At 48.2% G+C, this 12,766-nt stretch overlaps 1 protein-coding gene across 3 annotated transcripts in view; it reads right to left on the reverse strand.

Moving 5' to 3' along the window:
* The window catches only part of FAM160A1 (family with sequence similarity 160 member A1), a 227,955-nt gene that overhangs the window by 10,933 nt on the left and 204,256 nt on the right, over nt 1-12,766 (reverse strand). For all 3 annotated transcript variants that reach the window (XM_035022906.1, XM_035022905.1, XM_035022907.1), the window contains 2 exons: nt 6,137-6,327; nt 2,707-3,858 (listed from right to left, as the gene is read on the reverse strand). In XM_035022906.1, coding sequence (XP_034878797.1) covers nt 2,707-3,858; nt 6,137-6,327 — 1,343 coding nt within the window. The remainder of the gene's footprint in view (nt 1-2,706; nt 3,859-6,136; nt 6,328-12,766) is intronic.

A 12,766-nucleotide genomic window follows, 5' to 3' on the forward strand; every position in this document is an offset into this window, starting at 1 on the left:
GGTGTGAACACGGCCTGTGACAGGTTCCCAGGAACAAAGCACTAGGGCACTCTAAACTCTGATCCAATGATTAACGCCTCCCACCTGCTCCTCCGGAGGTGCCCCCCCACCCCCTGCAGTGTGCTGGGCACACTCTGCACACCACTCCGCGCTGGCCTTGTCCACACAGACCAGTCACAGCACTGGCCAACTGCAACGCTCCCAGGTTCTTCAGTGCCGGCAGCTCACGGTCCCTGTTCCCCAGCTTAGCCCAGGGACCCATCCCCACCCCCACCCCCACCTCACCTCGCCTCGCCTCGCCTCCAGAGCTTTCTGGCTTCCTATCGCAAACACGTCACTGCCTCACGGGAGCCGAGATCTGTCACACCCATGCACGCACCGCCAGGCTCCTTCTTCGTCTTCTGCCCCTTGTCTCCTCTGCCCGGGACCATCGTTCTGGGCCATTTTTACCTGGTAGCTCCTGTCCACCGTTCGTGCCCCTCCTCCGGGAAGTCTTTCCTCTCCCCCTCCTGCGCTCCCCTAGGGCGTGCCAGACATCACTAATAATGCATTTCTAAGTGAGCACAGTTCTTTGCCCATGGCTCCTCTGAAAGCCTGGGAATTCCTTCGTTTTTCTGTCTTTTATATCTGGCCTAGAACCTGCCACGTATTAGGAGATCAATCAAATGTTACTGAATGCACAAATAAAGTTAATTAGATAAATGAAATGGAATGCTTTGATTTTGCTGAGAAGCAAATTCATTTCAGTGGAAATCAGGATTCCATGGAGGGATGGAAGTTAATGTAGTTTGGAAACTACAAAGTTAGGAGGAAAGATATTCTCCTAAAGCTGTGTACGAATTCCAAAGGAGGGGAAAAAAAGCAAAGTTTTAGTTAAAATTACCTCTATGTATCAAAAAACTCACATTACATTGTGTTGGTTCTCCTGCGTATCCTATGCAGAGTATTGGTATTACTGAATAAGGTGTTGTATTAGCTTTTACTCCTTGCCCAAGCTAGACTTTGTTTCCTCAATCTACATATTTCCCAGGGCTGAAGCTCCCTTCTAAGAAAGCTGGCATTCTAAAGAACAACCCTCATTAGCCCTGGGTGGCTGGCACTTCCAGGAAAGCAAGCTGCAAAGTTGGGATGTCCAGCTGGGTCAGAGTCAAGGGCGCAGGCCCCAGGCAAAATGGGGGTGTGTGCTAGGGGACAGGTTCCCCTTTCCCTCCACTGAGCTCTCTGCCCCTCCTTCAGGCAGCCATGGCCCTCCGGCTCCCTCCCCTCTCCTCCCCTTCGCCCTATCACCCGGGAAAACTGAGATTATCTAATCCTTCTTACTTATGATTGACTGACTGATTGAATATTAATTAAAACCCATTCACACTGAAATGTTACCTCAACTAGAACCTCAAGCCTTTTAATTGTGGAATTAAAAGCTTTCACCCTCTTTAACTAAATTGTCAGGCATCAGTAAATAGATGAATAAATCCTGGAGGAGGGCGGGAGAGCTACTTGAAATCACATGAAGCCTATGGGCTGGCCCAGAAGATAATGTGATTTCTTCTCTTTCGGGTGACCCAAGTAAGTGGAGCATGGTGGAGACTCACCAAGCTGCTCCCTGCCGGCCGGAGGAGGGCACGCCTCAGCGGAGGGGGGCTGCCGGGGGCCGCCTCTAATAACGGCAATAACAACACACGCACACCCCGCGCCCAGTAGCACATTCCGTCCCCACCGGAGCAATCAGAGGGTTTAGGACCTCACAGCTGCAAGTGCTAGAGCCAGGATCCGCCCCCCACAGCCCGACTCCAAGGTCACTATCTGTCCCTCTGTGATGTCAGCTCCTAACGGGACCTCTCCTGGCTGCCTGAACGCTGTTCAGGGGTCCCGCCCCAGCCTTCCCTGCATTTGGTGAACACTCAGCGCCAGTTCCTTCTGCTCCATGATTGGCAGATTCAGATTTTACTGGCTAATATTTAATGATGTTTTCTATCACAACGCCTCAACTCGATCCACTTATCTGATACCCTATCCTACCCCCTCGGCTCTTATATGAGTGCCCCCTGTTGTTAGGGGTGTATCACTGGACACACCCATTCTCTGGCAGAGTTACAGGTTTATGTGGGGTCTAGTCTGCTTACTTTTGGATAAAGGTTTTGAGATGATCTGAAATGAGCTCCCAAGCAAAGGTGTAACTAACTCCGACGGTCTCCAACGTGTGCACACAGCTAGTTATTCAGCGGGTATTCTGAGCACCTACTGTGCGCTCTGTTCCCCGTTCAGGTGCTGGGGAAGTGCAGAGAACAATCCAACACCTGTGCCTTCTAGTGGGGGAAACCATAATCTTTTCAGTACACCTAAAAACACATGCTGTGGAGAAAAAGTAATTAAACTAAAGGAAATGAGGCTATTAACTACTAATGAGACTGGATTTTTTTGTGTGGTTTCATCGGTCCTATTAGTTTATCACACACGGATCAAGGGAAGTAGTCACTCAACTGTGCAGTATATCCTCTGATTGGCTGGAGGAAAGAAAAAAAAGATTGCTAGAACGACAAGATAAAATAAAATGAAAATGAAACCACCCCTCTCTGCTCTTCACAGAAATACTTTGACCCCCCTCTGTTAGGTAAATTGATAATGCTCCTTCCCTCCCCCTACCTCACTTTCCTGCCGCAATACATACTTTCAAAAAGCAGAAATCAGAAAGCAATTCGAGATCATCACCTGTGAAAGGGGTGCTCTGAGTCCTCACAGGATGGTGACTGGCAAAGGCAGCCTCATCTCTCGCCCCAAATGGGGATGGCACGGTATCAACAGTGGGGGTTTCTGCTATAAAAGAATCAAAGTCGTCGTCGTCCTCCTCCTCTTCCTCCAGGGCCTTCTTCCCCTCCTCCGCTTCCTCCTTTTCTCCTTCACTCTCTTCTTCCTTCCCCTCTTGCTCTTTCGGGAGATGCAAGAGATCGGGTGCGGGGAAATTCTGTTCTCTCAAGCCCTCGGTGCCAGAATCCAGTTCCTTAATGATCTGGTCATACTGGGCAATGAAATCTTCACCCCCCGGGTTGATGACCATCAGGTCTGACTTGTGTTCTGCCTCGGAGAGCGGAGGCGCTAACTCAGGGTTTGACTCTAGGGCTCCTTCAGGCTCATCTTCTTGTTTTGGTTCCTTGGATACATTTTGAAACGGGTCTGAATTGTGCCTGTCCCCGTCCTCCTCTGAATCTGTTTCTGGCTGAGGGCTGGGCAGGGGGCCGTTGCTCAGGGGGGCACCCCGATCCTCAGTCTGGCCGGGGTGGGAGGGCCTTGCGCTTCCCTCCTGGGAATTCCCGGCGTCCTCAGCATCCTTCTCGGCACACAGTCTGTACACTATCACATCATCCTGAAAGTCAGACTCTTCGATGTAGGACCCTTTGAAGAGCAGGATGGCGTTCTTCTTCATCTCCTGGATGTGTCTGGGGGGATCAGCTGGCGCCGGCGGGCCCGAAGTCTCCAGATCATCGGAAGGCCCGGGGGAGCCCACGTCTGCCCCCGAGGAGATGCCCGTGTCGTAGCTGTCGTCCCACTCCAGTTCAGTCTGGCTCCTCTCCTTCCCGGGAGCCAGCGTGGGGCCGGTCTTCCTGGGGAGTTGCTGTGGGAGCCGGACCACGGGGCAGGGGGAGGTGAGAGCACTAGGCTCCGTCAGACTCGGGAAAAAGGTCTCAGGGTCAGGGGAGTCTCCGTCGTACAGGGCGGACCAGACTCGGCAGTCCCTCATGCAGCGGAGGATGTTGGTGTGGGCCTCCCACAGGTACTGCAGGTAGCTGATGTCCAGGGCTTTGCCATACTCCACGATGCAGGCCGACGGAGAGAACGCCTCGGCCCGGGGCTGCTCCACGGTCCCTGCACGGGAGGCACAAGTGAGTCAGAATGAGCCCCTTGCGTACGCTTCCAAGAGGTGAGGGGACACAGGCTGTGGACGTGGATGTGAATGCGGGTGCTAAGATTCTGTCTCCCCAGCTACTTTAGTTCTAATCATTTCTGATTAAATGATTTCTGAATCATAAAAAAATGGTTAGATTTTAAGAAGGAACGCTAAGGGGGCGCCCGGTGGCTCCGCTGGTTAAGCGTCCGACTCTTGATGTCAGCTCAGGTCATGATCTCAGGGTCCTGGGATCGAGCTCCACGTCTGCTTGAGATTCTCTCTCTCTCTCTCCCCCCACTCACATTCTCTCTAAATAAATAGATAATCTTAAAAAAGAAGAAGAAGAAGGAATGCTAAGAACAGAACCCCTACCCTCATAGAAGTATGGAAGCATAGACAGAGGAGACCTAGAACGCTACCATTTCTTCCACGGCAGGTGCTTCATCAACACTAACTACTCCTCCCAAAGGCCCTCTATGGCAGATAGCATCTTCTCCATTTACAGACAAAGAAATTGAGGCTCAGAGACGAAAGGTCACCCGACTGACTAGTCAGTGGCAGGGCCACGGCCCGAGCACAGGCTGTCGGTGGTCAACCTCCGTGCTCACTTCGTTCGATGCCACACCTTTGCGAGCATCTTTGTCTCTTCATCATCTACATCTCTACCAGGCCAGGCCAGAATTGGACATGACATGACCTGTCTACCCGCCTGCCTGTGCAACCATTCATCCATTAGGCGCCCATCCACAGGAAGGCAACCGCAGAGCAGAAGAGTGGGAAGAACCTATCAGCTGTGTGACCCTGGACAAGTCACATCCTCTGAGTACGTTTCTTCATCTGTAAAACGGAAACACTACTTTCTTCAGAGGATTAAATGTGATGACAGGGAAAGAACGTGGCAAAAGTTGTGGGCACTCGGCAATCGTTTGCTTAACTTAAATTTGGAATTCTGCAGCAAGGTCAGCCCCAGAATCATTCTTGAAACAACTTTCTTAGTAAATAAAAAAGACATCAATTTTCAAATAGGTTCTAAAAAATGACTACGGGAAAGAAAAGAGAAGATAACCATACTAGTTTACCTCATTGGAAAATATCTTTAAAATACAACTTGTTTTCCTGCCACATAAATTATTAGTTTCTATGAGACGCTGTATCTTTAAAGAATCAATATGACAACCTTAATTTGTAACAATTACAGTTACACCAAACACCCTGATATTTTCTTAGCCAAGGAGCCCAGCTCTTAGACAAAATAATGCTTTCTCTAACAGGATGGTAGCTGGGTAGACAGGATGACATTGTTTGGGGGGGTTATCAGAATACAGACTGGAAACACTGGGGTCAATCCCAGGGCTGTACTCTTTCCTAGTGGTCACAGGTCAGGCAGAACCTCCCTGAACTGAAATAGCCTTCTGACCACCAAACATGAACAAATGTCCCCTTGTTGCAACTGCCTGCCCGAGGGCCAGGGCTGATACAGGTGACCATCTAAATTTTACTTGTATAAGATCAACTGCAGTTGGCAAACAGCACATGTACTATAAGTCCTATTTTTAAAAAATAGAATATTGGGGCACCTGGGTGGCTCAGTTGGTTAAGCGACTGCCTTCGGCTCAGGTCATGATCCTGGAGTCCCTGGATCGAGTCCCGCATCGGGCTCCCTGCTCAGCAGGGAGTCTGCTTCTCCCTCTGACCCTCCTCCCTCTCATGCTCTCTGTCTCTCATTCTCTCTCTCGCAAATAAATTAAAAAAAAAAAAATAGAATATTTATCTTTAAAAAAAACACCCCTCAGTAGATCAATCAAATGAATCAGATATTGCTGCCATCTCACAAATTTCAAGTTGTACAATGATATGTTATTGGCAGGCAAGCAACCACAAATGAGTCATTTTGGAAATTAAAATAAGGGCTAATCCTGTCTCTAGCTATAACCATCTCCACACCCCTACCCAATTTTGTTTAAAAAGACATGCTGGTACATGTTTCCGTATCTGTACTCTGAAGATGCGAGAGAAAGCCTAGTTAAAATAAAGGTCTGGGAACACTGACCCGGTGACTGGTGGGCATTTCAATGCACACTGATTACCAAGTGGCCATAACTCCGGACGAAGCAGAAGACCGCCACCCAGGCATTCATAAAAGAAATGGGACACATAACATTATTCCCCATCTACCCGAAGAGACACATATCCCGAGGACGAATGGCATCTGGCATCCTTTCATTTAAAGATCAGGCCCTGGCCAGTTCCTTTTACCTGAACTATCGTGCGTACACTTTGACCAGAGAATAAAATCCCTCTCCTGGTTGCCAAGTGTCAGGGTGATCCCGCTGGAGCAGCAGACGGGGGTCAGCGCGAGCAGCTTGGCCGCAGAAACAGAGTAGCAGTCTCTCTCCTTCACGGCCCATCTCTGGCTCAGCATCATGTGGTTGCAGGGGATCAGATACCTGGAAGGGACAACACGGGCTGCATTCGGTCTCTGTGACGCCCATTCCCATCAGACTAGTCCTGGCCCAGGGTTGGACTCGTCCTCTTCCCACTCCCAATCCATCCGCCCGACCAGACCCCAGGGTTCACTCCCTAGCTCAAGACCCGTCAAGGGCTTCTTTCTTCTGGCAGAACCACCCCTGTGCAGAGCAGGTAAGGTCCTTTGTGCTGTAACCTCCACAAACCGTCTCCTCTCTTAATGGGTCTGCTATCCCTTGACCATGAGAAAATATGGTGGCTAACGGTGTTCTGGTCACCAGTTCCAACATGGGGGTGACGGAAAGGGGGAAGGGTTTCCCCACACCGACAAGCGAGCAATGCTCCAGACACCAGCAGGCCGTCCTTCAATTCAACTCAACTCTGACCCTATCTACCTGGAGATAGCGTCCGATTCCACAGGTTAAGGGTTCAGTCCCACAGGACTGTCCCCCCACGTACGCACACTTCAGATGACAATCGCAAGCCTAGTCTGACCAACCCGCTATAAGTCGGAGGTTCCAACAACCTCCCTGGATATCAGTTAATATGCTGCAGTGGCTCAGGGAACTCTGAGAAACATTTTATTTCCGGGATCACTGGTTTATTAGAAAAGGACAGAGCTCAGGAAGAGTCAGAGAGAGGAGATGCACAGAAAAGGGTGAGGGGAAAGGGCTCAGAGTTTCCATGCTTTCTCCAAGAGTGCCCTTCTCCTCACATCTCCATGTGTTCAACAACCCAGAAGATTCTGAACCCAATCCTTTTCGATTTTTAGGAAGGCTTCATTACAGACACGACTGATTAAATCACTGACCACTGGCGACTGATTTAACCTCCAGCCCCTCTCCCCTCCCCTGGAGGTCAGGAGAGTGGGACTGAGTTCTAACCCTCTAATCACATGGTTGGGTCTGCTGGCAACCAGCCTCCATCCTCAGGTTGGGTGCTAGGGTGGCCTCATTAACATAACAAACACACCTTTGTTCCTCTCATCACTTAGGAAATTCCAAAGGTTTAAGGAGCTCTGTCAGGCCAGACACAGGACATAGACCAAATATGTATTTCTTATTATAAATTATAATATCACAGCGGCCAAGGGCTCACAAGGAGCACTGGGCCCCCTTTTACACAAAACACTTTTAGTTGGTGATCAAAAATAAATTAGTATCACTATGAACCTAGAGGCAAGAAAATCTGGGCAAACGTTTCTGACTCTCAGAGCACATCAGTGGGCTTCACGGGTAGAATAAAGTTTGCTTAAATGGCTTACTTTCTGAACAGGGAGAAAGATTATCCTGTTTCTTTAAACAAAGACGGAACAAGCGGGATGGAGGCGTCATCCCAGAGGCAAGGGTCCCGTGTGTGCAGGAGCCAATTCCCAAAGACCCGGAGCCCTTCTACGAACAACCGCAATCTTCCATCAACCAGAATGGTTTGGGTTCTGTTTTTGGCTCTTGAGAAAGAGGTGGCACCAATGACAACAAGCTATGATGAAGGATTCGGTGAAAGAAAAGTACACCTTTCAGGGTATGTCTTGAGGCCTGAAAACAACTCTCCCACATCTCCTGCTTATCCGATCCAAATGAGGAAAACCCCCGTATAGATTAACAGCTGCCCGACTGCGAGAGCCCGAGGCAAGGGAGAAAACAGACTGAATTCCTTTCATGGTGCTTTACAATAAAGGCCTTGATAACTCTCAAGCTATGAAATGACAACCTTGCCACTTACGCCTTCCAGTCTCAAAAAAACCCAAGCCATCCTCCCAGTGCTCTGCCAGGGGGTCCCAGCCTCCTCGCCCCCGCCCCCTCAGGCACCCAGCCCCCACACACCTGAAGCCTCATCTTGTTATGATCTGTCTGCAGACAGACCCCGCCTGTCTGAGGTGGTGGCATCTACTTTCATAAACTGGAGTGCATGGAAATCAAAGGTCGTACAAGCAGAAAGGAAAGAGGGGAGGGCACTATGGGAAAGGTCTGTGCTAATTCTTGGCCCGGCTTTGGGGTCTTGTATCTGAACGCCAGTGGAGCAGAAACTGCGCGTGAGGAGGCCATGCCAGACGTCACTGCGGCAACGACAGTGGGGGACAGACTTGTTCGTGACCACGCGTTAAGACCCCTCCCTTAAGACCAAGGTCTTACATGAGGGGTGAGGATCAGGAGAAACATACCGTGTGCTTGCTGACATGAACTGATCTGCTCTCACAGGCTGGTGAGGCCCAGGGAAACTCAGATGACACAGGATTTATTGTTTCCTTATTTTGATCATTAATTATTTAAGAAATAAACCGCTTCAATGCGTTCACATACTGCAGGAACTCAGTGACTACTTACAGCTCAAACCAAGCACAGCTCATGATTTCAGTTGATATACATAGATTTCTACTCTTTGTTTTGAGGTATTTTTTTAAAATGGAACACTGGATCAAACCTAATAAAGCTATTTATCAAATATCACCAGTGGGTAGCTTGAAATTATATTAGAATAAAGAGTTATTGGGAATTTGCAACTTTGCAAACACAGGTTTTCAGGAGAAACTAAGACTTTTCTTCTGAGTAAATCAAATAAACTCCGGAGATTCCTCTATAGGCTGAAGGAGAGGTTCCTATCAAATTGAAAAGGGAGAGTCGGTTCGAATGGATAACCCCCACCCCACCTTGTATGCAAAGCAGTACTTCTAATGTCCTTCTGTAATGAAGGATTATCCCAGAGGGAAGAGCGGGAAAGGCGTGCATTGACCTTCTGTCTTCCCAATGTTTACAGGGAAAGATTAGGAACAGAATGAACGCCTTAAGCTGCCCTAGTGTCAAATATCAAAATGAAGTGGCTGTCGACAGCCGAAACATCACGCAGGAATTTAATACAGGTGTTTGTCATCGAGCCAGCTACTCATTCGTACTATACTTACTTTGTTCGGGGGTTTTGTTTAAATTCGGGAAGCAGTAAAAATAATCAGAAACGGGGTGCCTGGGTGGCTCAGTCGTTAAGCGTCTGCCTTCGGCTCAGGTCATGATCCCAGGGTCCTGGGATCGAGCCCCGCATCGGGCTCCCTGCTCTGCGGGAAGCCTGCTTCTCGCTCTCCCGCTCCCCCTGCTTGTGTTCCTGCTCTCTCTATCTTTCTCTCTGTCAAATAAATAAATAAAATCTTAAAAATAATAATAATAATAATCAGAAACGAATAACTAACTTTAGATACCCAGATTACCCAAAGCCATCCTACAATACAGCAGGAAAAAATTATACTGTCCGTATTATCCTCCCCTTTTTGCATCACTTCCCCAACCAAGGCTCGGCAACCCTGTGCCTACTGTCTGTTTTCCTGGATATCACTCACTGAAGCAAGTCGTCATCATCGCTTCTGGAATAACTCAGTGACAGACAATCAATAACGAAGCACACGGATTGCCTACTGCATGCTACACTGACAGGCAACACGAGCAAAACAAAGCAGCGAAGTGAGTACAATGAAGTAAGCACGGTGCTTCTAAGCGGCGGGAGAACCTCGCTAATACCCGGACAGGCCAAAATCTACAAAACAAGATCAGTACATTTCAAAAGATTGTTTTTCAAAGACATTTTGACCATATTTCTCTTATTCATCTTACCCTAGGCTGGCTTGCCTTTTTTCTTTGCCTTTTTTTTTTTTTTTTTTTTTTTGCACTCTCCTCCAGACACCTAACTGCCATGCAAGATGGAAATGTGCCTGAAGTGGACACGCAGCTTCTCTTGGAGCAAAACATCCTCTATCTGAACACAACAGGCAATGCAATTAAAAAACCTGACAATGGACCAGCACTTCTGGGGGAAAAAAAAAAATGCCCTACCAGAATATTCAGAAATGGCATTCAGAGTACTAAGCAATTAAATTTTGCCTAGGGGCGCCTGGGTGGCTCATTGGGCTAAGCATCTGACGCGATTTCAGCTCAGGTCATGATCTCATGGTTGTGAGATGGAGCCCCGCTTTGGGCTCAGAGCTCAGCGTGGAGTCTGCTTGAGATTCTCTCTCTCCTTCTACCCCTCCCCCCCAACGCATGCTGGATCTCACTCTCTCTCTCTCTCAAAATAATTAAATAAAATCTTCAGGGCGCCTGGGTGGCTCAGTTGGTTAAGCGACTGTCTTCGGCTCAGGTCATGATCCTGGAGTCCCTGGATCGAGTCCCGCATCGGGCTCCCTGCTCGGCGGGGAGCCTGCTTCTCCCTCTGACCCTCCCCCCTCTCATGTGCTCTCTGTCTCTCTCATTCTCTCTGTCTCAGATAAATAAATAAAATCTTTAACAAAAAAAAAAAAAAAAAATCTTCAAAAAATTGTTTTTGCTTAAACTGGCAAGTGCCAGGAACATGGGGTGATCTGTCACTTCCCTGCTTATCAGCATCTCCTGCCTGCCTTTGGCCTATTGTACATCGCATCCACGGAGGTGGACAGCTTCTCCTTGGCTTTCACTCACCAAAATAGCCTCTCCTTTGGGGTACCTTATTTCAACTTACATTTCCTGATATTATGCTAACTGAAAGAAACATATCAGTTGCAAACGGATTATCACTTTGAAATGTCAGTATTTAAGAGTATTTGGATTGCAACAAAAATTGACATATCCTTACTATTTATCACCTAACAAATAGCCTCATTAAATGAGATTCACAGAATCTTGACTGCTCTGCTGTCTCCAGATCTACGAGTCTGTCATATACATTTGAACCACCACAGTGGCAACAACAGAAAGTGGCAACAACTATAAATCTGGTTTTTTATGTCCCTTCAGATAAAGTTTAAATGACTAGAAGAATAAGGATTTTTCACTGTCCGTGCTTCTGTACAGATTCTATATCAGAAAAGACAATGTTTGCATTAGTTTAAAATGTATTTTCCAGGGAATTCTCCTCCTTTAAATTTGTGTAGTACTTTACAGTGTTTCAAAACATTTTTCACAGATACCACCACAACTGATTCTCCCAAACACCTTATTCTGAGATAGAAATTCGAAAACCAGAATAGGTCAAGTCGAGCCAGCAGATCACTCTCGCTCTAATGGGATACGTCACCCTTTATCAGATTAACCGCCATTGTCATAGCCTTGTCCTCATTTTTTAATCTCTTTATCTCTTTCTGCTGCAAATTTAGTAACTTCTTCAATCCAACTCCTCACTAATTCTCTCTTAATTTGTGTCTTAAAACACGCTATTTACCCAAACCCTTGATTCTTCATTGTAATATTTAGTTTTTATTTCTAAGAGCTCTAGTTGGTTCTACAAATCTGCCTGTCATTTTTGCTTGATTATTAAAACACCATTTCTTGGGCGGAAAATAACAAGTGTTGGCAAGGATATGGAGGAACTGGAGCCCTGGCGCGCTGTTGGTGGGCACGTAAAATGGTGCCGCTATTATGGAAAACAGAAACGATTTCAAGTAGAATTACCATATGATCCAGCAATCCCACTTCGGGGCAACTCACCTACAAGAACCGAAAGCAGGCGCTGAAGAGAGGTACGTGCACTCTTACGTTCACAGCAGCATTGTTCACAACAGAACACAGAGACAGAAAGTGGAAGAGCAAAGAGCGGCCTCCAGGGGCAGGAGGAGGGAGAACCGGTGAGTGTGTCCTGGGTACAGGGTGTTTGCGTGGCAGGGTGCCCGGGAGCAGGAGATGGATGGTAGCAACGGCCGCGCCACCATGTGGATGTACTTAATGCCACTGAACTGTACGGCGACGCTGGTAAATCTTCCGTTATGTGTATGTTACAACAATTAAAAATACTTCAAAACGTGAGAGGGGAAAGAGGCCGCTGTTGAGAGGACAGAGACCAGGAAGCTGAGGCTTCCCTCGAGGCCGCCACGTGCCTGACTCCCACGTACATCCCCTCATCCGCTCCCCTCGTCAACTCCCTCAGGCAGCGAGGCGGAATTAGAAATAAAATATTAGGGGTGCCTGGGGTGGCTCAGTCGTTAGGCATCTGCCTTCAGCTCAGGTCATTTTCCCGGGGTCCTGGGATCGAGCCCCGCATCGGGCTCCCTGCTCGGCAGGAAGCCTGCTTCTCCCTCTCCCACTCCCCCTGCTGGTGTTCCCTCTCTCGCTATCTGTCAAATAAATAAATAAAATCTTTTTAAAAAAAAGGAAATAAAATATTAAATCAAGGGCCACGGTCATCATTACATCATCACCATCATCCTCAGTTAAAGAAGCAAGGAAGGTACTCGGGCTCAGAGAGCCTAAGAGCAGGTGGTTACGTGGGACAGGTCTTCCACGACCCCATGCAGAACTCTACGCCCTGGACATGACTAGCCCTGACCCAGACACGGAAATGTCGCAACCACGAGCCGATTTCTTCCCCTTCATGTGGTACATGCCTGGGCCTCAAAAAGAAGCCAGTGCAATCTTCGAGGACAGTTCGGAACACAATGAGCACCACTCCATGCGTAGACAAAAGGCGAGG

Source organism: Mirounga leonina, unplaced genomic scaffold (genome assembly GCF_011800145.1).
Source record: "Mirounga leonina isolate KUSES-001 unplaced genomic scaffold, KU_Mleo_1.0 Mir_176, whole genome shotgun sequence".
In the NCBI taxonomy this organism is placed as follows: Eukaryota; Metazoa; Chordata; class Mammalia; order Carnivora; family Phocidae; genus Mirounga; species Mirounga leonina.